The following is a 27960-nucleotide window of genomic DNA, read 5'->3' on the forward strand; positions in this document are numbered from 1 at the left end:
CCTGCTAGCCATATCAGCATACCATGACTAAGAGATTTGGAAAATGGATGTCAAAACCATATTCCTGAATGGAGATCTTACTGAAGATATCTACATGTAGCAACCGCAAGGATTCATTGCTGCAAGTCAGGAGCACATGGTATGTAAACTTAACCGATCTATATATGAACTTAAGCAAGCTTCTAGAAGTTGGAACATCTGGTTTGGCTCTACTATCAAACAGTTTGACTTTGAGAAGAATCTGGATGAGTCTTGTGTTTATAGGAAGACAGTGGGAGATAAGATTATGTTCCTGTTTTGTATATAAATGACATCCTACTCATTGGGAATGACGTAGGGATGCTAACTACAGTGAAAGTGTGGCTTTCACAGCAATTCTCCATGAATGATCTTGGAGAATCCTCCTACATCTTGGGTCTTCGACTCTATAGAGATACATCGAAGAGGATAATAAGATTATCTCAATCTACTTATATTGACAAGATTGTCAAAAGATACAATATAGAGAACTCCAAGAAATGAAATGTTTATTTCAGGCACGAAGTCACTCTCTCCAAGGGCATGTCTCCTAACACACTCGAGGAGATTGAGGACATGAGAAAAACTCCTTATACTTCAACTATAGGGAGCATCATGTACGCCATGTTGTGCACTTGGCCCGACATTGCTCAAGCAGTGAGTGTGGTAAGTAGGTTTCAATGTAACCCAAGTCAGGAGCATTGGGTAACTGTGAAATACATTTTAAAATACCTACAAAGGACAAAAGAGCTTTATTTGGTATTCGATGGTAATTCACTACAGATTTAGGGGTATACTGATGTTGATTTTCAGTCAGGCCCAGATGATAGAAAGTCTATGTTTGGTTACATCTTTACGATGGGGTTTTGTGCAGTTAGCTGGAAGAGCAGCAAATAGGGGTCCATAATAGATTCCACAACCAAGGCCGAGTACATTGCCACAAGTGAAGCTGCAAAGGAAGCCATTTGGATGAAAAAGTTCATTTAGGAATTAGGAGTAGTTCAATCCAGCACATCACCCATTCCATTGTTGTGTGATAACACTGGAGCTATTGCTCAGGCTAAGGAGCCACGATCCCACTTGAAGTCAAAGCACATCGAGAGGAAATACCATGTACTATGGGAGATAGTTGGTAGAGGGGACATCCTGATTTAGAAGGTAACATCAACGAAAAATGTAGTAGACCCATTGACTAAGCCACTAACATAAAAAGTGTTTCAGAAACACATGGAAAGTATGGGACTCCGGCTTGTAAACGATTGGACCTAAGTGAAAGTATGGGACTCCAGCTTGTAACAAAAGCTAGGCTGAACCCATGTGGCTGATGTGTAGATCAATGCTAGGGTCCTACACCATACAAAGAGAACCAAACTAGACAATATATAATGGGCTAAGTGAGCAATATGACTTAATGGGCCTAAAGCCCATTTCGAACTGGACTTAAATGGTTTAATTAAAATGGGCCATTCTGAGTTTATAGTCTGACTAGGATTAGCAATTGGATAAGATAAATCTTATCAACATGAGAGTCCAGATCTAAATACAAGATTTAGATTATGAAATCTCATTCCTAATCAAATTAGGAAGTTGATCCTAAAGGAATTATAAATAGGGGGCGAATTCCATAGAAGGAAGAAGTCATGCTCACACCACCCTACTCGATTCTTGGTGAAGAATCCTAGGTTCTTGCTGAAGAACCATTCTTGCTAATCCTGCCTCAATATACGTAGTGTCATCTTCAGTGGAAACGGATTTGGTATCCTCTTTGGGCTTGAACACCTACATTGGGAGTTTCATTTAATTCCATATCAGGTATTTCCCTCTCTTTGTTTTGGTTTTAGATCTGCTTCGGTTTTGTTTTAAGAATGAACGATCCTATAGGGTTCGGTGATCCATATGATGGATCTCCCATCCCTTCACTTTCAGATCTCCGTCCAAGGTGAACGATCCTAGGACATTTTCGAACTTGTTCACATGCCTCCCATCATATTGTGGCCAATGTTCAGGCAGGACATAACTAGTAGGGTAAGGTTTGTATGGGGTCCAGTCAGAGTAGGGCTTCTGGAGAATAAGTGAGGCTTGGGCTCTGTTTTGGTTTTCCATCATCAAGCCTTGGACATATTCCTTTAGTTCATCCTGGCTAATTGGAGCTTCCATTACTAGGTTGGTTTGTGCGGTGATAGGGGGTTGTTCAATAGTAGAAAAATGGGTTCTTTGTGTCGTGTCTTATGCTAGCACAGGGTTGGCTTTGGCCGGGCCTTCGGGATTGGAGGGGTTCAGGTTAGCAGATTGGTGGTTAGTAGATTGGCGGGGTTCGGTCGTGAACAACTTTTGGAGGAGCAGTTGTAGGGTTCTTCCCATCTTGTTCTGCATTTGTTCCATGCGATCAATATGAGAGTTAAACTTGTACACTTTGCTAGAAAGTATTTCGATGTGGACTTGCTTGGCCGACTCTTGTCCAACCTGGTCTCCAATTTCCAGGCCAATGTTCTCCTATTCATCGATCTACTCTTTAGGGATGGTGGAAAGGTTGATCTTGTGCATAACCATTCTTCATGATCAAGGAAGAACCAGAGATTCTAATGTTAGTAGGGAGGTAAGGCTACATGCAGGGGTCTCCTTGAAAGACAAAGGAAGGTTGAATGCAAGGGGTAAGCTAAAGGCTAGGGTGAGTGGAATGATAGAATGATGTTCTCGTTATGAGTTGGACCCCTATTTATAGGGAGAGATCTTGAGGTCCTGAAAGGAAGGAGCTAAAAGTGTTTGATTCCCACTAGGGAAGGGAATCTTGGATTCAGTGTTAGTTGTTAGGTAACACCGCTAGGGTTTCATCACATGTCTTATGTGATATCTCAAGAATGGGGTTTCCTTTTGTCTAAGGATTCTCATAATACACGTGTGCTACTTCCTTTTGTGAGTTTCTTATACTGACGTGGCACGGGTGACGTCGATACTCATCTCACATGTCTTTTATAATCTTATTGGACATTTTGTCATGTGTGTTATTAATGAAGCACATGTTTCTTGACTCGTTGCGACTTGCGATGGTCTTGGACTCATTGCAAGTTTGTGATGGGTTTGAGCTTATCGCAGGTTTTTGATAGTTTTGAGTCCATCATAAATCTGCGATGGCTTCGTGCTCATCGCGAGTCTGCGATGGATCTGAGCTCATCGTAAACCTACGATGTCCATCACAGGTTCACAATAGCTTTGAGTTTGCTTTCATTATTATGGCTCCAGGTCTATTGGGGGCTTGTGGTGGTCTTGAGCTCATTGTAGGTATTTGTGGGTTCTGAGTTCATCGCGAGTGTGAACCGAGTCATAGATTCATCACGGGTGTTCATGTGGTGTCGGTTTAGCACATTTCATGTCTCCATAGTTGAGGCAATCAACATATACCTACACAAACAATTATGCAAATAGTTTTATTCATGGTTCAAATTTTCGATACATATCGATCCGTATCAAATGACACGTATCGCATTAGGGGCTTCTCAATACGCTCCTATAGGGGTGTTTTGAGGTCTAGCCTAGTTTAGGAGGTAGCCAAACCTTAAACCACCCCGTTTGAACCAGTTTCAAAGAAAAACTAAAAAATAAAATGCGAGCAAATATACAGGCTGATACGACCTGTATTGATTTTCTGAACCTTGGTTTTTAATCCATGTGATCAATTATGTATCCATTATTCTCTATCAACATTAACAATGTTAATGGAGAAATTATAAATGTCTTCTCAAAGCCAAATGATCATCAACTCTTTTACCAAAAAGTAAATGGTCATCAATTTAGGATCAAATTAATAGACTTGATTCCATACTATGGCTGGTTAAGTTTAAATATATGATATTTAGGCTCAGTTTGGAATGAGTACAAATGCACATATGTGCAATACAAATAAATACAAAATAATACAAAATACAAGGCTAGATCCAAACTGAGCCTTAGGCTATGTTTGGAAGGAATATAAATACAAATTTATAGAGTACAAAACCTTGTATTTTGTATTATTTTGTATGCATTTGCACTGTATTTGTACTAAGCCTTAGGATATCTTTGGTTGCAATGCAAATAAATTTTCATTGATGCGAAACTGTGGCAACGCAAATGATTTGAGTGTAAATTTAGACCTATTTTTGTTTCAAATTTTAGCTCATCTTATTTGATTGCATTACAAATGAGAATTTACATTTTTTTTTTCATTTACACTATTTGTATTAGTGCAGTTATTAGTGCAACTAAAATTGCACTGAAACCAAACACAACCTTGGGACAAGTTCTTAGATAGGCAAATTCATCTCTGAGGGTTTTTTTTTTTTGGGAAAATTACTTATTCGGATGTAAGCATAGTTGCCAAAGCGACACCTAGGTGACAAGGTGCCCTTTGAGGCTCCCCTCGCCTAATCACCAAGTAGTTTTCTACTTCCTACTATCCCCTCACCTAATCGCCAGGCAGTTTTCTACTTCCTACTATAAAATACTTTTTTATTCATTCATTTTTTAGATTATAATTATAAAATAGATATTATTAAACTAAAATAATCATTTTGTGTGTTTATATACTAATTTCTTTTTATTATTTTCTTATTTATTAGGGTTTAATCAACACAGACATTGTTAAATGCTATATTGAACCCTCAAAGACTTAAAAGCCTAAACCAATAAGTAAGGAAGAACTTAAAATTTTATCTAATCAGCACATTTTCCTCTTCCATATATTCTTCTTCTACTTCTTCTACTTCTTCTAACTTCTTATTTTCTTCTTTTCCTATAACAAAAATAAGGGTTCAACCCTTATATGAAAATTATACTTTTCTTAAGAAAATCATGAATAATTATTAAAGAAAATGGTTATGGTACCTAGGGAACTACCCTAGGATCTATGTTTTTAACATAAAAAAATCCATCACCTAAGCAACGCCTAGGTGCCAGCCTAGGTGACTAGGCAACAAGGCACCCCCCAGTTCCCTAGCCTTACCTTGACACCTTGAAAACTGTGGATGTAAGGATACTTCATTTTTTCCATGCAAAATAATAATGAAGTAGGGATTTTTCAACAAAGCGATGCACAAGTCTTGTCAAATATAAATTTATAAGGGTATTCTAGTCAAAGTAAGAAGGTTGTAGGTAAGCCTTCTTTTTTAGGTGGAGACTAGAAAGGGTGTGTAGCTTTACGCCTTATTGCATGTGAGTATTAGGCAATGTGGAAAAGAGTACTGTTTGAGTGTTTGTTGCCACTTCTAATGTCATAGTGAAGTGTAAGGTAAGTTATATCAATGTTTTTGAACTTTCGTTGACCCAAATGGTCAACCGTTTGGCCTAGAAACCGTTCAAGCAACCGGTTCCGTTTCACCCCTAACCCGTTCCTGGGTAAAAAACCGTTGATTTTGTCAGAAAATTGCTGACTTAGGCGGTTGAACCGTTAACTCGTTTGGCCCGAACAGCAGTTCACAATTTAAGAAAGTTGCAAAGAGAAGAGAAACACATGAACTCAAATCTGAGATCCAGTCTGAGACACGAACTCAGATATGAGATCCAATAGAGAGAGAGAGAGAGAAGAAGAAGAAGAAGACAGATGTTGCAGAGAAATCGATCTTAGATCTGAGATCCGAGAACTCAAATCTTAGATTTGCATCTGTTGCCACCGCCTCACCGTCGCCGTTACCATTGTCATTGTCGATGAGTGTCGAATCATCCCTCTCCTCTTCATTCTTCTTCCCTTCTTCCTTCTTTTCTTTTCTTTTTTTTCCTTTCTCCTTCATTCCTTCATTCCTTTTTTTTTCTCTTCTCTGGTTCTCCTTTGAGTCCCTTCTCATATAAATATTTACCCTAATGCAAATCATTCGAATTGTTCAATCCTAACGATCAAACTGTTGACTCAGAAACAAACAGCTACATCAGTTCCGTTTCCGAATCGATTTTTAAAACCTTGAGTTACATAAATACAAACAGCACGTTGGAAATAAATAAATAAAAAAAAAAAACTTGAAATAGGAGAGAAGAAGCAAAATGAGAAAAAGGGATCAAGACCACAACCCACAACCCCCACTTTGGGCTCGTTGGTGTGTTAGCTGGTTTGTTCAGCGTTGATACGAAATCGAATCCCACAACCCCCACTTTGCGAAAAAGGGGTCAAGGCCAAAGATCAAGCGTTGCGTTATTTGCATCCTTGCCCACCTTCTTCTTCTTCTTCTTCTTTGATTCGAAAACACGGATTGTGATCGTAGGCTGATAAGGAGGACTAGAAGTCGTCTAGGGCATGACTGCTGGTGTAGAGTTGACGGAGTCCGGAAGGGTTGCTGGAATTGTAATGGATTTTCCGTTCGGGGATTTAGTGGCGGATGCCTCCTCTTCGTCTCCTCCACCGAAGTTGACTCGTAGGCTTCGGCGGCGGCTTCTTGAGGCCAGAAGTCCTTCCACTGCCGAAGAAATCGAAGCTAAGCTGAGGGAAGCCAATCTTCGTAGACAGGTTATTTCATCATGTTTTAATTGTAACTATTACTCTTCTTCCTTGAAATTGAATTTCTGGGTCTAGAATTTCTGGGTTCTTCGTTTTCCTTCCTTGTTGGGTTTGTTCTAAGGTTTTTTTTTTTTTTTTATATAAATTTTTATTACTTTTCGATTCGGGTAATGAAGCTGCTGTTACCTTCGTAGTTTACATCAATTGTATATTTATTTTTATCTTTCTTTTTAATTCGTTATCTACCTCCAAACAGTTTTGATTTGAGGTTGGAGGTTTTTTTTCCTTTTTTAGTATCTTTAATCTTTAATGCTTCAATGTTTATTATTCTTTTACTTGATATTTTCGAGTAAGTTGTCTTAATTTGTTCTCTGGCACCCTTGTTTTGCTATTTTTCATTATCTTCCTTTGGTCCGTCCCCTTCGTTTTGTAGATTGAATTTGTTCTTCTTAAAGTGCCCCGGTTCTTTTTTTAGTGATTGTGTTCTTTCCCCCTTTCTTACCCAGTTTTGAAGCTGGGTGCTTTTTATATCTCAATTACAGGCAAGTTGCATAATTACTTCTTTTTGACAACGGTTGTCATGTATTTAAGTTATTAGAGTTGTAATTTTAAACTTTTTATTGGAGTACTGGATTATGCACCTTGAACTAGACTGAAGTTTTTTCTTTTTTCCTTCTGAATTTTGGGTGCAGCAATTCCATGAATGGTTGTCGAACAAGGCTCGGCCAAAGCCAAAGAGTCCATCCTGGTCTTCATTTCAAGATGAAGACCTGGGGCAGCGTCTTGAAGCAAAGCTCTATGCTGCTGAGCAGAAAAGGTATTTTTATCATTAAAGTTGGCCTTTTACTCGTTTATCCTTCTTCTAGAACTCGATGGTTGGACTTTACCTTCTTCAGTTTCCTTTCCTGAGCAAAGCTCCATGCTTTTTTTCTTGATGAATTTTTGCAAGTCTTTCCCTTTTAACCCGAAGTATTCCTCTCCTATGGGAAAGTTAAAACTTAAAGGGTTTTCTAAGTATATTAGCCTAGGATTCCTGAATTACTGATGAGTTAGTGCCCTACAATTTTCATTGAAATGCATAATTTAACTTGGAAAAGATTTGTATACTATGAGGTCAATGTTACCCAAGTCCATTCCAAGTATGTAGGCAATTCAAAAATAATACACTTCTACGAATCTAGTAGATGTTTGGCATTGATGCATTTCTTGGTCATTCCATTTAAACAACTTGTTGCATCCAAGGTTCAAAATATCGATACAGGCTGATACGCCGGTAGGGGCGTATTGGCCTGTACCTTTGGCTCTTTGCTCGCATTTTTCTTTGAAACTGGTTCAGAGGGGCTGGTTTAGTCTACCCCCTGAACCAGGCCAGATCCCGAAACACCCCCTGTAGGGGCATATCGGAAGCCCCCGATACATATTGAAATTTTGAACCTTGGTTGCATCAGAGTTTTAGTATAACCAGACAAAAATCATGTTTGTTTAGGCAAAAATGTAAACTCTAGTGCATACATTTCTATGCTGGGGTGATCATCAGAACCACCATTTTGATGTTTTTATACTTGGGGCATTACTGCAAAAATGAAAAAAAAAACTAGAATACTTTTTTGAGTTGTCATATTCTAATTGCAACTAAAACTTTCGATTAAAAATTGTAACACTTTTAAATGCCTAGTCAGCATATGTCTCTACAAAACACATTTCTGGCAGAAATGCTGTAAGGGGGAGCACTGCATTTCTAGTTATGCTCAAACACAATGACATAATTCATTTGTAATGAACATGGCAATGCTAAATTCCCTCCTAATTTTCCATGTTATCAAGTTAACTTGTATCTAGGATTTATAGTCAAAAGTAACTGTAATTTTCTCTCTCAATCCTTCAAACAGCTTTTGATGTGGATATCAGAGTTGAATCTAGGATTTTTTTTTTGTTTCCTAGTTGATTTTTGTTTTCAAAATTTTGTTGTAGGTATAATTTGATCATTTTACATTTTTTGATGTTGGGTCTGATCATTGTAAGCTGTTACTTAAATTTTGTTAGGGTTTATTTAAAGTTTCAAAATCATAGGATCAGTACGCTCAAGGTTATAGTTTTTTATATTGGGTGTTGTAGCATTTTTAGCATATTTTCTTTTTTTTTTATCAATAACATAAACTTTATTAAGAATTATGAAGCTTTAGGTAAAAAAAGGGGGAGATAAAGAGTCTTATCTCCCCATCAGAAAATTACAATGAAAGAAGAATAAAAATTAGCCCAAAAAATAGCCTCCCTATTCACCCCTTGCTTGGTCAACCCATCTGCAAAAGAATTAGCAGTCCTTTTCACCCAGCTGTATTGTATCTCAATGCCTCTACATAGCCATAAGAATTTTTTCTTTTCATTATTGTAACTCCACAAGCCACTGTCCTCTTTCTTCAACCAGCTAATCACCACCTTTGAATCACCTTCCAAAATCAGTCGACTGATATTTAGTACCCTTGCTCTTTGAACCCCTTCCAAAGCTGCAAGGATCTCAGTCCTAATAGAGTCTCCTTCTCCAATAGGGCCTAAGAACAGAGCAATAACAATCCCTTCCTCATTCCTGAAAACTCCCCCAATCCCAGAGGGCCCTGGATTCCTTATGCTACTGCCATCAAAATTCACTTTTATAAATCCGGAGGGAGGAGGGGACCACAAGGGACTAAGAGTCGTCTTACACAGAGTAGAGGTTGCTATCTCTTTCCAGTTTCTTAACAGGTCAGTAATAGGAAAGTCTGAGAATAGTTCCATAGTTTTTAGCCAGTGGGCAGCCCTTAAAAGTATTAGGTCTAATAGTTCTTCCAGGGATCTTTCCTTTTCTGAAAATATTCGAGAATTTCTTTCCTCCCATAGTGACCAACACACGGCTGCCCTAATACTCCTCCACATCATCTTCCCTCGCTTCTTAGGCCATCTGAAAAACAAAGGGGAGAACAAACCTTGGACACTCTCAGGAGGGTTCCAAGTACACCCAAAGCGAGAAAGTACCCACTCCCAAACAGTTTTAGTAACCTTACAAGAGACCAAAAGGTGGTAACCGGATTCCCCATCATCTTTACAGAGAGAGCATCTATTAGGAAGTAAACAAGAATTGGGTATCTTTTTCTGAAGCAGATCATTTGTATTTATTCTTTCCAGGAAAATTTCCCAACAAAAATACCCAACCCGAGGAGGAATGGACTTGCTCCAAAATTCCTTAATCGGAAAGGACACACCAGAAGAGACAAATGACTGAGTTAAGGTTTCAAAAAACGAAGCACAAGAGAAGGTTCCTGAAGTAGAAGGGATCCAAATTCTGGTGTCTTCCCTATTAGGATCAAGGAAGATATTCTCAAGGATGGCTAATAAAGGTAAGAGGCTATCCAAGTCTGTATCCTTAATTACCCTTCGTAGGCCAAGGTTCCACCCAAAACCAGAAGTGGAGTCTGAAGGAACTAAAAAAGAAGAGATAGGTTCATTTTTCAAATCTGACAGAGTATACAAGGAAGGAAACTGGTCCTTCAGAGGTGAAACCCCAACCCAAAGATGTTCCCAAAATTTTATTCGATTGCCAAAGTTAACATCGTACCTGATCCAAGGGGAGAAAATTGGAAGCAGATCATGGATGGATTTCCACGGAGAAGCAGCTGTAGCCCTTGCCACAATTCCAGAATCCCAGCCGTTGTCTTCCAGCCCATGTATGCTAGCCACGATCTTTATCCACAATTTTTCCTTTTCCACTGTGAACCTCCACAACCATTTTCCCAACAATGCCATATTCCTTTTCTTGATGTTTCCAATCCCAAGACCTAGTTTTTTACATCTAATTACCACCTCGTATCTCACCCTATGATCTCTCTTCTCCTCTCCCAGCTCCTACAGAAAATTCCTCATTAATTTTTCCAATAAGTTGGAGACCTTGGTGGGGATCTTAAACATTGACATATAATACACAGGTAAGTTATCTAGGGTGGACCTAATCAGAGTGACTCTCCCTCCTAAGGAAAGATAATTTCTCTTCCAGGACGCAAGCCTTCTCAAATCTCTCCACTACCGGAGTCCAAAAGCTTTCATTCTTAGGGTTATCTCCTAAAGGGAGGCCCAAGTACGTCAAAGGCCATTCTGACATTGCACAACCTAACATACCTGCATAATTCCTTAACACCCTCTCCTCCACATTCACCCCCACCACACAATTCTTATCAAAGTTCACCTTGAGGTTAGACATCTGCTCAAAAAGTTGTATTGCTAATTTTAAATTCCGGATCCAGCTTATATTCCCACCCCCACAAAACAAAATTGTGTCATATGCAAACCGGAGATGTGTCAGTGGTACCTCCTCCCTGCCAACTCTCCACCCTTTTATCAGATTCCTCAAGTCTGCTCTATGGATCAATCTCCCAAGTACATCAGCCATCAAGGTAAAAAGAAAGGGGGAGAGTGGGTCTCCTTGTCTTATACCTCTCAAAGCAGGAAAAAAGTCAACCACCGTTCCATTCACCAATATAGAATAGTGACAAGTCCTAATACAACCCCAAATCCATTTACACCACCTATCTCCAAAGCCATAGCTTCTCAACACCTCCACTAAAAAAGATCAATCCACAAAGTCATAAGCCTTCTCCAAGTCCAATTTGCATACCACCCCTTCTTCTTAGATTTCCTAAAGCTCTCCAGACTCTCATTTGCAATGACGATTTGATCAGTGATCTGTCTTCACTCTACAAATGCTCCTTGGTTGGGTGCAATAATAGAGGGGAGGACCTTCTTTATCTTGAGGGACAACACTTTTGCAATTATTTTATACAAGCTATTCACCAAACTAATGGATCTGAAAATCCTTAGGTTGTGATGCCTCTTTCTTCTTTGGGACCAAAGCAATGAAAGTTGAGTTTAGGCCCGGATTAATTATTCCCCTACTGTGAAACTCCTCAAAGACTGACCTAAGATCCTCCTCCACTATATCCCAACAATCCTGATAGAAAGCCATTGTGAAGCCATCTGGGCCTGGAGCTTTTGTTCTATCCAATGAGAATACTGCTACCTTTATCTCTTCCGGATCAAACCTCTTCTCCAACCATTCTCTGTTCTCTGCACTTAGAGTTGGCCACTCCAAACCCTCCAACCACACCCTCTCATTCAAAGGCCTTCTGAATATAGATTTGAAATGAGTTACTAAGGCCTCTGCTATTTCTATCGGGTTCGACAAGACTGCTCCTTCTACTTCCAATTTTGATATGAGATTCTTTTTTCTCCTCCCATTTGCCATTGAATGGAAAAATCTAGTGTTTCTATCTCCCTCCTTTAGCTACTTACACCTAGATTTTTGCCTCCAACTTATTTCCTCCTTAATCAGAATATCCTCCATCTGCCTTCTCAACTTCCATCTCATTTTCCTGTCTTCCTCTTCAAAGGATCCCCTCTCTTCCTTCATATCCAAATCCTCAATCTGCTCTAGCAGGACTTGTTTCCTTTCCTCTATTCTCTCAAGCTCCAACCTATTCCACTCCTTTAATTGTGATTTTAGAAATTGAAGTTTCTTGTGGAACCTCATTCCCTCCCACTCTACTACCGGATTATATTGCTCCCACCACTCCCTGATCTTCTCACTGAATCCTGGATAGGTTAACCACATATTTTCAAACCTGAATGGAGTGGGTCCATCACCTCTCAATTCCTCCTTACACATCACTATAGGCCAATGGTCTGAAGTAATTCTTGGGAGTGCCCTAGATACTAGGTTACCCCAATGTTCCTCCCAGTCTGTTGAGAACAAGAATCTGTCCAGCTTGGAGCATACTGGCCTCGACTAAAGTTTGGACCAAGTGAAGTTATTATTTAGGAGTGGAATTTCTTTAAGCTCAAAAGTATCCACAAATGATTGAACTTTCTCATACTAGTTGTCATTCTTTGTTTGGGGTTGTTGGTTTCCTCTGTAAATCGCACTACATTAAAATCCCCACCCGCACACCACGGTCCCTCCCAGAGGCCCCTAACATCACTCAATTCCTCCCACAATTTCTTCCTCTGCCTGTAGTCATTGGGGCCATAAACGTTTGTTAGTACCCGTTCGTACCCATCTTCCACCTGTTTGAATTTCAGGGAAACAGAGTAAATCACCTATTAGCTCTTCCAAGCCGATTAGTATATTTTTTTTCCACAGTGTTACAATCCCGCCTGAGGATCCCCAAGATGGAGCAGCCACCCTCTTGATTCCCCTATCTCTCCACACACTCCTTGCCCATCTGCAATCAAAATCCATTCTTTTAGACTCCTAGATCATTACCACATCCGGGTTAAGCTTCTTAATCACCTCTTTAATTGTTGCTCTCTTCCTAACACTGCCCAAGCCCCTCACATTTCAACTTAGAATTCTCATTTTAACTTCTCAAGCTCAACCACAATTCCTCCACCCTCTACTTAACCCCTTTCCTTCTATCCCCTCTCACCTCAAACTTCTTGTCCCCTTCAATATCTGTTTTCAACCTCTCTACTTCACTCAACTTTCTTTTTTTACCATACTATCCTCTTTTTTATGCATATAAACTTTTAGATCATTTGGATTCTTCAATTTACACCCCAGCTTTTGCACAAATTCTGCAACCGATTCTTCCTTGCTAGTTTCCTCCTTATCTAAAGTTCCTTTCCTCTCACTCCCAGGGATCTTCTCACTCTTTTCCTTATATCCTCCATCATTTGTCCTTTCTATCCCTTCTGTAAACCCCCTCTGCAGTTCCTTCCTTTCCACTTCACCCATTAGACCCTCAATGATTTCCCAAATCTTTGTCTCCCCACAAGTTTCTCCACCACTTCCTCCCCTTCCTTATCCCCTTGTACCCTCACCGTGGCTTTCTGACCATGGGCCTTGGACACTTGGTTGAGAAAGGAATCTGGAACAAGGGACACAGAGCACTCATCAGTAGCAAAAACTGAATTGACAGAGTTAACAGAAATACCTGAAATCAACTGAGGGTGGAGAGGGGTATTCAAATGAGGAAGATTGGTTCACTCCCTGTTCAGAGAAATTGGAGCTCTCTATCTCCTCGGATTGGAGGAAATTAATCCCCGTCACCTGGTCTGCACAAAGACCTCTTCCTGTACCCAATTGTTTACCTCTCTGTGATGTACTCTTGTTCAGTTCAGAGTAAACCCGGGCTGACTCCTTCTCGGATTCTTGCAAGACACTAGAACTTGGGAGGGGCAAGTCCAGTTTTGGGCTAAGGACTGCTCTGTTACAGGTGTTTGTTTCGTTCACCCATTCCTGTTTTTCCTTTTGTTCCCCCACTGCCTCCTCAAGAAACAGAAGTTCCAGATTTAACGTTCCCCTGTTTTGATCTTCAATATTATCTTCATTTTCTGAGCTACCCAAACTTTCAAACTCTTCTGAATTCTCATCACAATCATTCTCTGAGCTGCAGCTTATCCATCCTTTGTCCTCCTCTTCCCTCTCTTCTATTCTGTTCCTCGCATAACGCGGGTTTGGGCGATCGAGACCAAGGCTTTGCTGCTCGTCACCGGCCTGTCTACATACCCAACTCAGAGTCCGATTACCCCGTCACACGTCTATTCTGGTGTTTCAGGTGTTCGGCCGAACCCTCCTTGGACGATGATAGATGACAAGTTTCATCTATCATCGAGTTTTCACAAAACCGCCCCCGTGATAACTTAAGTTGTCACGTGGGCCTCTTAAGGTACAACCAGGTTCCCCTCTTGGCTCACCTCTTTTTCTAGCCGGTTCAGTTTTTGTTACAGCCAGTTCAGAAAAGGATTTCTTAACGTAAACCGCTCGCCCTTTTCCCCTTCTGGCCACGTCAGCAAAGGAAGGGCCACCCCCGAAATTCAGTTTAGTTCCAAAGAAATTTGAATTGATAGCCTTAAAGGGAAGGCTTCGATACAAGTACCCTCCCTGCAACTGTTCCCCTTCCTCTTTCACTCTCGCATGCGCATCAGACTTCCCTTCCAATCCCTGAGAGCTATGTGTGCTCCAACCTGCGAGCTCCTCTCCGTCTCCTTCCTCTGTTCGTCTTCCCACAGCGACTCCTCAGCTTCTGAGGCCGCCCAAACTCTGTACCAAGCACCATCTGAGTGCACTTCAAAGGAACGGGGCACATTTTCTGGTTTGATACCTGCGATTTTGAGTTCTACAGCACGCAAGCACCTCAAGTTCACCTCCAGCAGGACACCCCCCAAAGCTCTTGTGAGTCTCCTGAGAGTAGGTTCGTTCCAGAGATTAAAGGGTAGCCCTAGAAGCTTGATCAGAAGACTACCAGCTTTTGGCTCTACTTTGTTGCAAACTGGAATCCAGTTTTGAACCTGTACTAGTCTTCCTTCTACTTGGACTGTGCAAAGTTCAATTTCTTATTGCCAACATCTAAGATGGCTTTCTTCTTTGCAATGGGTAGCAGCGTTGTTACTTCTTCTTCTAGGCCCAGTTTCTCAGCAACTGCAACTAGTATCTTCGACCAGTCCCTTATCGCCTTATCTTCCATTAAGATCATCTTGTTTTCCCACTCGTCTCTCCCTTCTTCAAATGCTATTCTCCAGTGTTCAGTTGAACTAGCTACCAATATTTCCGGACCTTGATTCTTATGAGGCTCTGGGGAACAAGACTTTAAGGGGACATTTTTTACTGGTTTTCTATCAGAAACTTCCACTGGAACTTTCCTCTCAATCTCCACAAGAAACGCCTGAAGACTGAGAGCAAAGGAAGCCCAGCCTTGCCCCTTTTTTCCTTCTGGAATACAAATCACTTGGCTTTTGTTAATGCCAAAGTGTTCTGTAACCGAAATAAACTACCCTCTTCCATTCCTTCTTAGAACAGACTCAAATCTTTTTCCCCGATAGATCACCGAGTTCCTCTATCCTTCTTCCCGAATGGAATTAACAGTTCCATCAACATATCCTTTCAACCAAAGACACACTTCACCTGGTAGGAAGACTGTTGCCCTGCTGCCTTCTCTGATTTTCAAATGAGCCTCCCCCTTTGTCCTTCCCTGCTCGAATAGGAATATTTTCTCCCTACAATCATTTTCTTTTTCTTTTTTCTTTTTGAAAATCTTAGCCTTATCTTTCATTACTAACATTTCTTATACCTTTCCCCATCATTCTAGTCCCAAATTCTAGCTTTGAAAACTTTCATTACCCAGTTCTCTTCATTTTTTCCTTTCTTTTTACGAAGTCTCCTATTTTCAGCATTTGATAAGTGTTCATAGAAAAGTTGGCCATCCAAGTGGGACTTTATTAATACAATAACCAGATATTGTTTGTCCCCTGTTTTCAGCATTTTACGAAGTCTCAATTTTCCTTTTGCAATGGTACAAGTAATTAAAGGCATTTATCTTGTGGAACTTTGTTAGTACAATAATCAGAATATGTCTGTCCAAGTGGAAATTTTACTAAAGTTTTGAAAATTAAAGTACTCTTTATTCCTTTTTTCTTTATTTATTTTATTGTTGTTAGTCGCTCTTTCACTTTTGTTGGGTACATTTTGAAAAATTACCTAGAAACCTGGGACATGTTAAAATGAACAGATTGAGCATTCTAGCAAAGGCTCAAATGCGATTAGCAAGGCTAGATAGGCTGCGTCAAGCAGCGAAAATAGGGGTAGAAATGCGTTATGAGAAGGAGAGGGAGGAACTTGGCACAAAAGTGGAATCCCGAGTTCAGCAGGCAGAGGCAAACCGCATGCTTCTCCTGAATGCTTACAGACAGCGAAGAGCTGCAGAAAAGGAGCGAACAACACAGTCATTATTGCGGAAGATGGTCCAGGAGAGCAAGTATAAGGAACGTGTGCGTGCTGCAATTTCCCACAAGCGTGCAGCTGCTGAGGCAAAGCGATTAGGGTTTTTGGAAGCAGAGAAGACAAGGGCACGGGCAAGGGTGTTGCAAGTTCAAAGGGTAGCTAATTCTGTCTATCACCAACGAGAGGTTGAAAGAAGAATGTTGAAGGACAAGTTGGAAGATCGCCTCCAAAGGGTATGTGAACTCCAAAGTAAAATTTTGGTTGGAGATTTTTGTTTTTGTATGTTTATTTTTTGTTGATCTTTCTGTAGTCATTGTTTTCATTATTCTCCCTTAATTTCTTAATAAAAAATCTTTTGATGCATAGGCAAAAAGACGGAGGGCAGAATATTTGAGGCAGAGAGGAGGTTTCCATGGTTCTGTTCATGCCAATTGTAATAAGATGCACAAGAAAGGAGATTTGCTTTCAAGAAAATTGGCAAGGTATGTAAGCCTGTGCTCACCCATATAAGGTCCTCTGTCCTCCCCTCCAATGGACAAAAAAGGACAAAAAAAAAAAAGAAGAAACATGTTGCTGCTGTTAATGGTTTTCTGAGCTTTGATGACTTATTGCTAGCTACAGTCCAAGGCACAAAGCCAAGGGTATTATTGTTCTAGGTTAACTAGTTCATGACCTATGGAAGTACAAGAAACAACTTGACAGTAATGGGCATTTAAACTGGAATTAGGTTCATTTTAGGAATAAGAAACAACCTGGCAAGTAACTTGTCTGTTACATTATAAATTGCAAATCACGTCAAATCTAATTGTACCTTCCCAAGATGTTTGTAGAGAAATGTAATGGAAAATGAGAATTCAAGGTTAAAGATTTATTGGATAGGAACTTGAAGAAATGTAATGGCGTTTGTCTTGATCATCACCTTCACCTCTTTTGTTTTTCTAAAGGGAATTTCTCTATTATTTTGTTCTAAAACTGCTGCTTCCATTCAGGTGCTGGAGACGGTTCCTGAAGTTGAAGAGAACTACATTTTCCTTGGCAAAAGCTTATAATACACTAGAAATTAATGAAAAATCTATTATGTTAATGCCATTTGAGCAGCTTGCTCTACAGATTGAGTCACCTTCTACCCTTCAGACCGTAAAAGCTCTACTTGACCGATTTGAAAGCTGGTTTACTGTTTCATGTGCTACTTCTAACCCATCCAGTTTTGATAACATTGATCACCTGCTCAGACGCCTTGGCTCCCCTGTCCAAAGGTGTACACGTAATAACACATCCAAGGGCAAAGGGGCAAAGCAAGTGGTCTCCAATACAGAAGCAGATACGAATCCAGTTCAATTGTCAAGGTATCCAGCGAGAGTGGTGCTCTGTGCTTACATGATTTTGGGTCATCCAGATGCAGTTTTCAGTGGGCAGGGGGAGCATGAGATTGCTCTTGCTGACTGTGCCAGAAAATTTGTTCAAGAATTTGAAATGTTGATCAAGATTGTATTAGATGGCCCCACAAAAGGTTCTCATGAGTCTGCCTTTAGAGAGCCAGGTCAACAGACTTTCAGATCCCAGCTTGCAACTTTTGATGCCGCTTGGTGCTCTTATCTGTATCTCTTTGTGGTGTGGAAGGTCAAGGATGCTAAGCCACTAGAGGAGGATTTGGTGAGGGCTGCTTGCCAATTCGAACTCTCCATGATGCAAGCATGCAAGATAACTCCCGAAGGAGATGGTAGTGGTCTTACACATGATATGATGGCTATTCAAAAGCAGGTTTTAATCTTAATTACTCTTTGCTTTTTGGAATGATTGTTAATATCTTAATTGAATCCAGGGTATTTTTGAGCAGTCAGCAAGGATAGGCTACTTTCAATTACATTCATAGCATAGATTTAGACATGTAAACTATCATCATCATCCATGCCTCCATGGCTTCTTAGCCATATGGGGTCAGCTACATGAATCCTGTTTTTCCAATCTGTTCTATTTAAGGCCAACTGTTAAATTATTAGTGCTTAAATCATTTGTTACTACTATCCATGTCCTTTTGGTCTACCCCTAGCTCTTCTAGCCCCTTCAATGTGTAAGAAATCACTTCTTCTAACTGGAGCAGCTGGTGGTCTTCTATGAATGTAAACTATAAGAGGAATAATTGTAGAACATGATTCCGTGATAGTAGTTAGTTGGCTTAGACAGAACAAAACAGGATCTCGGGTTTCAGACATGCATTAAGGGAGATTAGACACTTCTGTGAGGAGATGAACACAGCTATAGTTGGATTTCAAGATTTGCCAACTTTTCAGTAGGTGGGCTAGCAAAAATAGGGCTTAATAGGAACTGATTTTCTTTTTGATAAATAACATGTATTCATTAAGAGAGAGAGAAATCTACTGCTCAACAAGAGCAGCAAGCCAAAAGGTACAAAGCAACTTCCTTTGACAAAGCTTCAGAAACAAAGTTATAGATTACAGCCTGGCCCTGGGCAACCCCAATCAAGTACATCCCTCCCCAGCCCTATTCTTGCCAAAGAGTCAGCAAACATGTTGGCACTTCTCGGAATCCAGTTGAATGAGATGTTCAAGTTGGTGCCTAGGAAGTGAACCAATCTCACCAAAGGCCTAAAAGGCCAGGGGATCCGATCCTGATTCCTCATCCAGCAGATAATCGTTTAGCAATCATCCTCAACCTCCATGTTCTTTAATTCTTGCGACACCATTAATTGATAGGATTTAATTAACTAAATCTTTTGCACCTTCTCAACCTCCATACTCTTTTTAATCATAATGATAATAATATGTGTATTCCTTTTGTCTGTAACAGTAATTTTTCTATTACATAGTTATTATAAGCACTTTGATGGCTAATTATACCTTGTGGCTGCTTCTTCTACTGCTAGGTCACAGAAGATAAAAGATTTCTAAGAGAAACAATCCAACGTCTTAGTGGTAATGCTGGAATCAAACGTTTGGAATGTGCTCTTTCAGACATGCGATCTAGATTTTTTGAAGCAAAGGAGAATGGGAGCCAGTCAGTGTCACCAATTATTTCATCCTTAGATTTTTCCAGTTCTTCAGCTGGTTCTTCCTTTTCTGTTTTAGGTAAAGGAAGTAAGCCAGTTGAGGCTGATAAGGGGCCCAACCATGTTGTTCACTCCTTGTTTGAGAATGTTTTCTCTTCTGCACCCGGAGAAAATTTGCCCACACCCTTTGGTGGTATTGTAAATGGTCAACCAGGTAGTTCTTCTGGAGAAAGTTTGTTCAGTGAGAATGAACTTCTTGTACATGAAATTGTCCATGAGCATCACCAAGCTTTTATTGATAACTTAAGTAATAAAGATCAGAGTGGTGTCAAGGTTAGTTTATTTTTTCAAATTCATGCTCTCTTAATTTTTTCTCTATTTAGAATGACATTGTATTGATTAACCTTCTTTGTTTCTTTGTTTCTTTTCTTTTTCTTTTGAGCGCATGTGTAGATCAAAATTTTTACCAGATTTGCCTGACTTCTGGGCAGGAAAAAATAAGAGAGACAATGGAGAAGGCTTTTTGGGATGGCATCACAGAATCTATGAAACAGGATAAGCCCAACTATAACTGGGTGGTTGAACTCATGAAAGAAGTGAGGGATGAACTGTGTGACATGGCTCCCCATACCTGGAGGCAAGAGATTCTTGAATCTCTTGATCTTGATATTCTTTCAGAGGTAGCTCATGTTACATCTTATCCTGTCCATCCACATCTAATAATGTAGTTACTGCTTGAGTGATTGAATAACTTAAGTATTTCTATTTTGAAGGTTCTGATGTCGGAAATTCAGGACATGGATTTTTTTAGAAAAATCCTGGAGTTTGCATTGACCACACTGCTGAAGCTTTCATCTCCAGCTGCTGAGGATGAGATGAAGGAGACCTACAAAAAGTTATTGAAAGAACTAAATGAGATCTCCCAATCTGGAGAGAAGTCATCATTTGTCATTGCAATGATTAAGGGTCTTCGCTTTGTTTTGGAGCAGATACAGGTTAGCTCCATTCTATCTCTCTCTGTCTGTCTCACTGCCTTTTAATTGCCTATATTTTTTTTAAAACATGAATTCGAAAGCTGTGGATCTTGAACTATACCATCACAAGTTGGCTATATTTTTTAAAATACATTTGAGTCAGAAGGGCTGTCTCACTGGATACGTATTGAAACCTATTTAGTGATAAACTGACACAAAATCAAGTCAGATGGACAAATTTTATCAGGTCTTGGTCTCATTGGATAGGTAATTGAAACATATACAGTATCATATCTGACATCAGTATGCTAGCCATATCCTGATATCATAGGCTAGAAATTGTTTTGGCCTTTTGGGTCAGCTTTTGAGTCTAAATTGGAGTCTGTAAGGGGGCATCCAAGTTCTTATAGTGGGTTTATAAATAGAGTCATTGTAATTGACAAATTAGAGATTGAAAATGAGAGTATTATGTGTTTTTTTTTTTGATAAATGAATATGATTTTATTAATGAAAAGATCAAGAGGTGAAATCATTACAGACTACCCATGGAGGAGCACGAGCTGTTACCTCTCCTGAAAAAGGAGAATTACATCAAACAAAAACAAAGATTACAGAACTGCGCAAAACAATTGTTCCCTTGATGCCCCTTGCTTAGCTAAACAATCCGCTAAGGTATTTGCTGTTCTGCCCACCCAATGAGGTGATATTCATGTTCCTTGAAAACCAATTAACTTTGCTCAAAAGGTCCCTATAGCACCATATAACTGAGCCTGGATTTGTTTACCATCCCACAACAATTTTAGAGTCTCCTTCAATTGCCAGATTCTGAACTCGTAGTTGGTCTGCTATCTGAATACCTTGTACAGATACTAATAGCTCATCCCTGTTAAACTCTCCTATTCCCATGGGGCCTGAGAACAATGCTAAGATGCTGCTGTCTTTATCTCTAAGCACCCCTCCTAGATCTAAAGGACCTGGGTTGCCTTGGCTACTACCAACCGAATTCAGGTTTACCCAACCTTTAGAAGGAGGCACCCACACTGCTGGTCAGCTGGTGTCCTGTCCTTCCTGGTATTACTGTTAGCCACAACTATCCAGTTCCACCAAGGATTGTCTAAAGAAAAGGTGTGAAAGGAGTCCAGAGTTCTCAACCAGTGGACTGACCTAGTCAAAATGCATTCCTCTACAGCCTGAGTGCTTCTTTCCTTCTCTTGGAATAACCTCACATTTCTTCCTTCCCAAATTGTGCACAAAGCAGCTGCTCTAATACATCTCCACATAGTTCCACCATGTTTTTTGTAGGCCACACAAAAAAGGAAGGATCAAATAGCTGACTTACAACTATTGGTTAGATTCCACCTGCACCCAAACAAGGCAAAGATCCAACCCCAAATAGCAATAGAAAAAGAACAGGATAAATGTAAGTGGGAGCAATCCTTACCACTAGCCCTGCAAAATACAAACTAGTTAGGGGACAAACACACGAAAGGCCTTTTCTTCTATAAACAGTCCAAGGTATTGATCTTTCAATAAAACACCTCCCAGCAGAAAATAATAATTTTATGTGGAACAGGTCTAGACCGGATCTCCTTAGCCGAAAACCCCAACTGTCCCAGGGAGAAGCAAATTAGAAAAGGAGGCACATGTGAAGTAACCTTTTAGGTGAGAGGACCATAATCTCACATCCGACCTAAGAGGTTCCAAGAAAACACTGCCAAGTAGCGACATAAGGTCTGAAACATAGTTGTCAAGGTGATGCCTAGGCGACAAGGCACCCTTGGAGGCTTTCCTCGCCCAGTCGCCAAGTAGTTTTGTATACTATGTTATAAAATACTTTTATATTTTTAATTTTTTGACATTATAATTATAAAATAGGCATTATTAAACTAGAATACTCATTTTATGTGTTTATGTACTAATTCCTTTTTATTATTTTCTTATTTGTTAGGGTTTAATCAACACAAACATTGCTAATTGCTGTATTGAACCCATGGTTCAAAGTATCGATACACCTCTGTGTATCGGCAAAGGTGTATCAGTACTTATAGCAATACTCCCCCTATTTTTTTTATTTCTTTGGATTTCAATGTCATTTTTAAATATATATATATATATATATATTATTTTAAAAAACGGGTTCCCGAAAACACCTGTAAACATGTGTATTGGGACGCCAAAGATACAATACAATACACCCGATACTAGGCATATCGTATCGAAGTTTTGATCCTTAATTGAATCCTCAAAGATTTCAGAACCTGAACCAATAAGCAAGGAAAAAACTTAAAATTTTGTCTAATCAACACATTTTCTTCTTACAGATCTTCTTCTTCTTCTTCTTCTTCTTCCACCTTTTCTTTTCTTCTTTTCCTATAACAAAAGTAGGGGTTCAGCCCTTATATTTTTTGAATTTTCTTTCCTTTGTTCCTTTTCTTCTCAGAAAATGTTGATTTTCTTAACTTAAAACATGAAATTTATACTTATCTTATGAAAATTATGAATAATTATTAAGGAAAGATGGTTATGGAACCTAGGGAGCTACCCTAGGATATATGGTTTTACTTAAAAGAAAATCCATCGCCTAGGCGACTAGGTGACAAGGCGCTCCTCTGTCGCCTAGCCTCACCTTGGTGGCTTAAAAACTATGGTCTGAAACACAAATAAGTCCATGATCCCTTAAGCCCCTATGAAAGCTAAAGTCCTAGTTCAAAGAGGAAGGTGAGACAAGTGTTGGAAGAAAGTAGAGATAACTTTTTCCTTGTAGAGGGAAAGAGAATAGAGGGATGGAAAATGATCCTTAAGAGCAGAGCTGCCCACCCAAATGTCTTCCCAAAACAAAATAGAGTTGCCAGAGCAAACATCATACTTGACAAAATTGAGGAATTGAGGGAGAACACTTTGAGTTGCTTCCCAAGGAGTTGCCAACATAGCTTGACACGATACACCAACATCCCATCCATTTTTCTAATTTGCCATGTATGTTAGCTATCATCTTATGCCACAACCTCTCCCTTTCTAGGGTCCACCTCCACAACCATTCCTAAGAGAGCTTTATTCTTAAGAACTAACTTTCTTAAACCTAGTCCACCCTCCTCTTTATTCCTACAAACTATTTCCCAATTTATTAGATGATCCTTTTTTTCCTCCCTTGGCTCCAAACGAAAATTTCTCATTATTCTCTTATACTCCTTGGCCTCCCTAATAAGAATCCTAAAAGTAGAGAAATGATAAACTGGTAGATTTGCTGGGTTGGCTCTCAGTAAGGTTAATCTACCCCCTAATGAGGTATAGTTCTTTTTCCATGAAGCTAATCTTTTCTCAAACTTTTCCAAAACCGGGGTCCAAAAGTTACTCTCTTTTGGGTTGGCACCTAAAGGGAGACCTAGATATTGCAAGGGCCAAGAAGAAATAGGACAACCTAAACACTCAGCCACAAACTCAATAGCCCTTCTCATCCATATCAAACCAACCATACAGCTCTTATCCAAGTTTATTTTCAAATTGGAAACACTCTCAAAGTACTTCAGTAGAATTTTGAGATTCCTCACTTTTCTCCTATCACTCTCTTCACAAAAAATTATAATCTCATCAACAAATTGTAGGTGGGTCACCTGGACATTTTTCCTTCTTACCCTCTAGCCTCTTACTACTTCTTCCCTATCTGCCTTAGATATTAATATGCTAAAATCATCTGCAACTAAGGTGAAGAGAAAAGGGAGAGGGGGTGACCTTGCCTAAGACCTCTACAAGCTAGGAAGAAATCCTTGACCATCCCATTAACCAAGGTTGAATAGTGGTAGGAACTAATATAACCCTTTATCCAATTGCACCATCTATCCCTAAACCCACAACACTGAAGGACCTCTAGTAGAAAGCTCTAGTCCTCAAAATCATAGGCTTTTCTAAACCCAGCTTGCAAACAAAACCTTGATTGCCTGGCTTTCTCATGTTCTCCACAAAATCTCATCGAGCTTGAATAATGATGAAGGGTAACATTACTCTAATCCTCAAAGATAACACTTTAGCTAGGATTTTGTAGATATTGGTCACCAGGGCTTACTTTGTTATTGTTTGCAAATTCCTTAAACGCCTTAGAAAGGTTTTTGTAGAGAGGATGGGCCGAATGGCCCATAGACTGTTTACTTATTTCTTTTGTTTATGTTCTTTGCTGTAATGGGCCTCAACATGGGCCTTACCTATGTTATGTTTTCTTTAAATTATTCACCCAGTTAAGGGCCTCTCTGTAATTACTAAAAATTAAGTTAATGAAAAGGGATTAGGGTGTAAGAGAGGATTACATTCGAAAACCTCTCTCTCAACCCTTATTGCCGCCATCTTCTTCTTCCTCTTCTCTCTACTTGCTTCTCTCCTCTACTGTTCTCTATCATCTTTTTGAATATTTTTTATTAGTCCATTTGTTTCAAAAGATTGCTTTTCTTCTTGGTATCAAAGCAAGCTCTCCTTTCCTCCTTTTTTCCCTTTTTTTCTTCCCATACCCAATGTGTATGGAGAACTGAATTGAATGAGTAGTTAATTTTTTTTTTCAGCCCAGTTGTTAGTGGTTTTTGGAGAGGAGGCTGTCCTTGTCGTCACTTTGACAGTCTCAGGTATGTTGCCCAAAACCCTAATTAACTGGAGAAATATACTTACAGGCCCCACAGGGAGTTTGACCTTAGCGCTCAATGATTGAATGACTTCTTGTTCTTCATCTTGAAGATTGATTCAAGTAGCTTAGTGTTTTGTGAAGTCTACAAGTTGCGGCTGGGTTTTTTCTGTTTTTCCCGAGTTCCGAGTGTGACGCAGTTAACAGGTACGACTGCATAGAGGTTGATTCACAACATATTTTTTCCTGTCTTCCTTGATTGTTAATTGAAGTTGTTAGAAGTTATTCTGGAGCGTTTTTAAGAAGATGGGTCATTTGGAAGTTGAAAACAAGCATGTTGCTGAATTTGGACAGGTTTTGGGGGCCTTTGTTAACTCTCTATTGGCTATGACCACAATCAAGCTAGATGGAACCAACTATCTGGCATGGTCACAATCAGTAAAAATTCGTGTTTGTAGTAGAGGCGGGGTATATCTCCGGGAACAAAAAGGTTTCCTCAAAAGAAGATCCATCTTATGAAAAATTGATGCAAGAAAATTACACTGTAATTGGATGGTTAGTAAATTCGATGCAACCTCAAATCAGTCAATACTATTTATGGATGAATTCAGCAAAGGAAATATGGGACAGTGTTGCTAAAACCTATTCGCAGAAACAGAATGTAGCCAAGGCATATAAGTTGAGGAGTGATGTGAAAAATTCAAGGCAGGGGGAGAGACCTTTGGCCGTCTATTTCACAATGCTGAAATCTCTTTGGCAAGAAATTGACTTGATGGAAACTATTGCCTGGGAAAGTACTAATGATGCTAAAACCTATAAAAAATTAGTTGAGAGAAATAGGGTTTTTGAATTCTTGACGGGGTTGAATCCAGAGTATGACATCACAAAACAGAACAACTTATCCAAGATGGATAGTATTTCATTGTCTCAGGCCTATGCCTTAGTGTGTAGTGAAGAAATTTGAAGACAAGTCTAGGTTCAAGGGGCTAGTCTAAATGACCACTTTGCTAACATGGGGCTAAAACCTAAGGGAACTACAGGAAGTCCAGGTGGTTCAAGAAAGAAGGAAGTTATTTGTGAATATTGTAAGAAACCAAAACATACAAAAGACAAGTGCTGGAAACTGCATCCGGAGCTTCTTCCTCCTCGTTTCCAAAAGAAGGTTGATAATGTGAAGGCTGGAAGTGCTAACATTGCTACTAGTCCAGATAATGACAGGTACCTAACCGATGAGAGAACTGCTAGTGAACAGTTAGCAGTTATAAAGGTAGAATATGAGAAGTATGAAAGGATGATCAATCACCTTAAGAGTGCTACCTCTTCTTCCAACCCTCTAGGAAATTCAACTTCTTCTGCATTTGCTTATTCAGGTATAAGGGCCATTGCCAATCATGCAACTATCTCAGGTAATCATAGGATCCCTTGGATTATATGATTCTGGAGCTTCTGATCATATGACCGGCCTTTCCACTTTGTTTATTTCTTATGTTTTGCTTCTTGGCCGGGATAAGATCACCTTAGCCAATGGGTCTCTTGCTCCTATCTCTGGCAAGGGAACCATTAAGGTTACAAACTCTCTTTTACTTCCTTTTGCTCTTCATGTGCCCAAATTGAATACAAATTTGTTATCTATATGTAGTCTAACTAAGTCTTTGAACTACAGTGTAACATTTTTTCCTTTCTATCGTGTCTTTGGGGATTTGGAGTCTCAGAAAGTGATTGGGAGTGGCCATGAGGCGAATGGAATATATTTGTTGGATACTCCTGGACAGTGTCAAGGACAACCTGGGAAAGCTGCTTTTGGATCTACATCTTTAGAGTTTGCCAATTGTGTCATGTTATGTCATTTTCGTTTGGGTCATCTTTCTTTTGCATTGAGTCATTTATTCCCAGAACTATTCAAGGGAATTAAGTTGTTTAGTCTTCATTGTGAGTCTTGTGAGTTGTCAAAACATTGTAGAAGCAGTTATCCTTTGAGTAATGAAAGATCTTCTCCATTCCATATTGTGCATTCTGATGTGTGGGGGCCATACCACTTACCCTCTATGGGTGTCTATAAATATTTTATCTTGTTCATTGATGATTTTTCACGATATACTTGGTTATTTTTTATGAAGTCTCGTTATGAAATTCCCAGACTTGTGAGGCAGTTCCATGAATTTGTTCTTATTACCCAATTTGATACTAGAATCAAAAGTTTTAGATCCGACAATGCAAAGGAATATTTTGAGAAAAACCTAACCTATTATCTCACTGATTTGGGGGTTATTCACCAAAGTTCCTGTGTTAGGACTACAGAACAGAATTGAGTTGCTGAAAGAAAAAACGAACACATTGTTAAAGTTGCAAGAAGTATCCTATTTGCCTCATTTGTTCCTACAAGATTTTGGGGGGATGTTGTTCTCACTACAACCTACCTAATTAACCGTATGCCATCTGGAGTGTTGGGTTTTAAGTCTCCTTCATCCGGGCAAGAACCTTTTTTCTATTCCACTCTGCGTCTTTGGTTGCAACTGTTATGCACATATTCCACGTACCCAAAGACAAATTTGAACCAAAGGCCCACAAGTGCATTTTCCTTGGTTATGCCTCCACACAAAAGGATTATTGTCGTTTTGGTCCAAAATCTAGAACTCGGTATGTTTCAATGGATGTCACCTTTGATGAGTCTTCTTCTTTCTATGATCATTTTCTAGAGAAGCATTATCCAAAGGGGGAGAATTTGTCACCGTTGTTTGCTCTCCCCCTTCCTGTCCCAGTTGAGTCTTCTTTTGAGCCTCCTTTTATTTCAAATGAGTCAAGGTAGGGACAATCATCTCATTCTCCTTCCAATATTCCTATTCCTCCTTCGTTACCTCCTTGTCCTCTCTTTAATCCCAGGTTGTACCAGCGACAGAGAACTAGAAGTGGGTAGATTGTTTCCTCTACATCACATGAGCCTCCTACACTTCCAGTCACAAAAGAGACAATATATACTGATACAGTCCCTTTGGAGCCACCTTTCCCAGACCTTGATATCCCTATTTCTATCAGGAAACGTAAAAGGAAGTGTATTGCACATTGCATTTCCAAACACCTTTCTTATAGTTTGCTCACTCCTTCATATTTTGGCTATCTTTCTTCTGCTGTTTCTAACCCAATACCCAAGTCAGTGTC

General features: G+C 39.6%; 1 protein-coding gene across 2 annotated transcripts in view; it reads left to right on the plus strand.

Moving 5' to 3' along the window:
* The first annotated feature begins 6014 nt into the window (after nucleotides 1-6014).
* LOC148852700 (uncharacterized) overlaps nucleotides 6015-27960 on the plus strand; it is a 35306-nt gene continuing 13360 nt past the window's right edge. Inside the window, exons 1-8 of one of the 2 annotated variants that reach the window (XM_088944190.1) lie at nucleotides 6015-6487; nucleotides 7171-7295; nucleotides 16009-16453; nucleotides 16587-16702; nucleotides 17210-17981; nucleotides 19105-19560; nucleotides 19719-19907; nucleotides 20001-20222. In XM_088944190.1, coding sequence (XP_088800316.1) covers nucleotides 6278-6487; nucleotides 7171-7295; nucleotides 16009-16453; nucleotides 16587-16702; nucleotides 17210-17981; nucleotides 19105-19560; nucleotides 19719-19907; nucleotides 20001-20222 — 2535 coding nt within the window. In that variant the 5' untranslated portion in view covers nucleotides 6015-6277. The remainder of the gene's footprint in view (nucleotides 6488-7170; nucleotides 7296-16008; nucleotides 16454-16586; nucleotides 16703-17209; nucleotides 17982-19104; nucleotides 19561-19718; nucleotides 19908-20000; nucleotides 20223-27960) is intronic. The other variant, XM_088944191.1, reaches the window with a different exon arrangement.

Source organism: Nelumbo lutea, chromosome 5 (genome assembly GCF_056320005.1).
Source record: "Nelumbo lutea isolate HS-2025 chromosome 5, American lotus-T2T, whole genome shotgun sequence".
Classification (NCBI taxonomy): Eukaryota; Viridiplantae; Streptophyta; class Magnoliopsida; order Proteales; family Nelumbonaceae; genus Nelumbo; species Nelumbo lutea.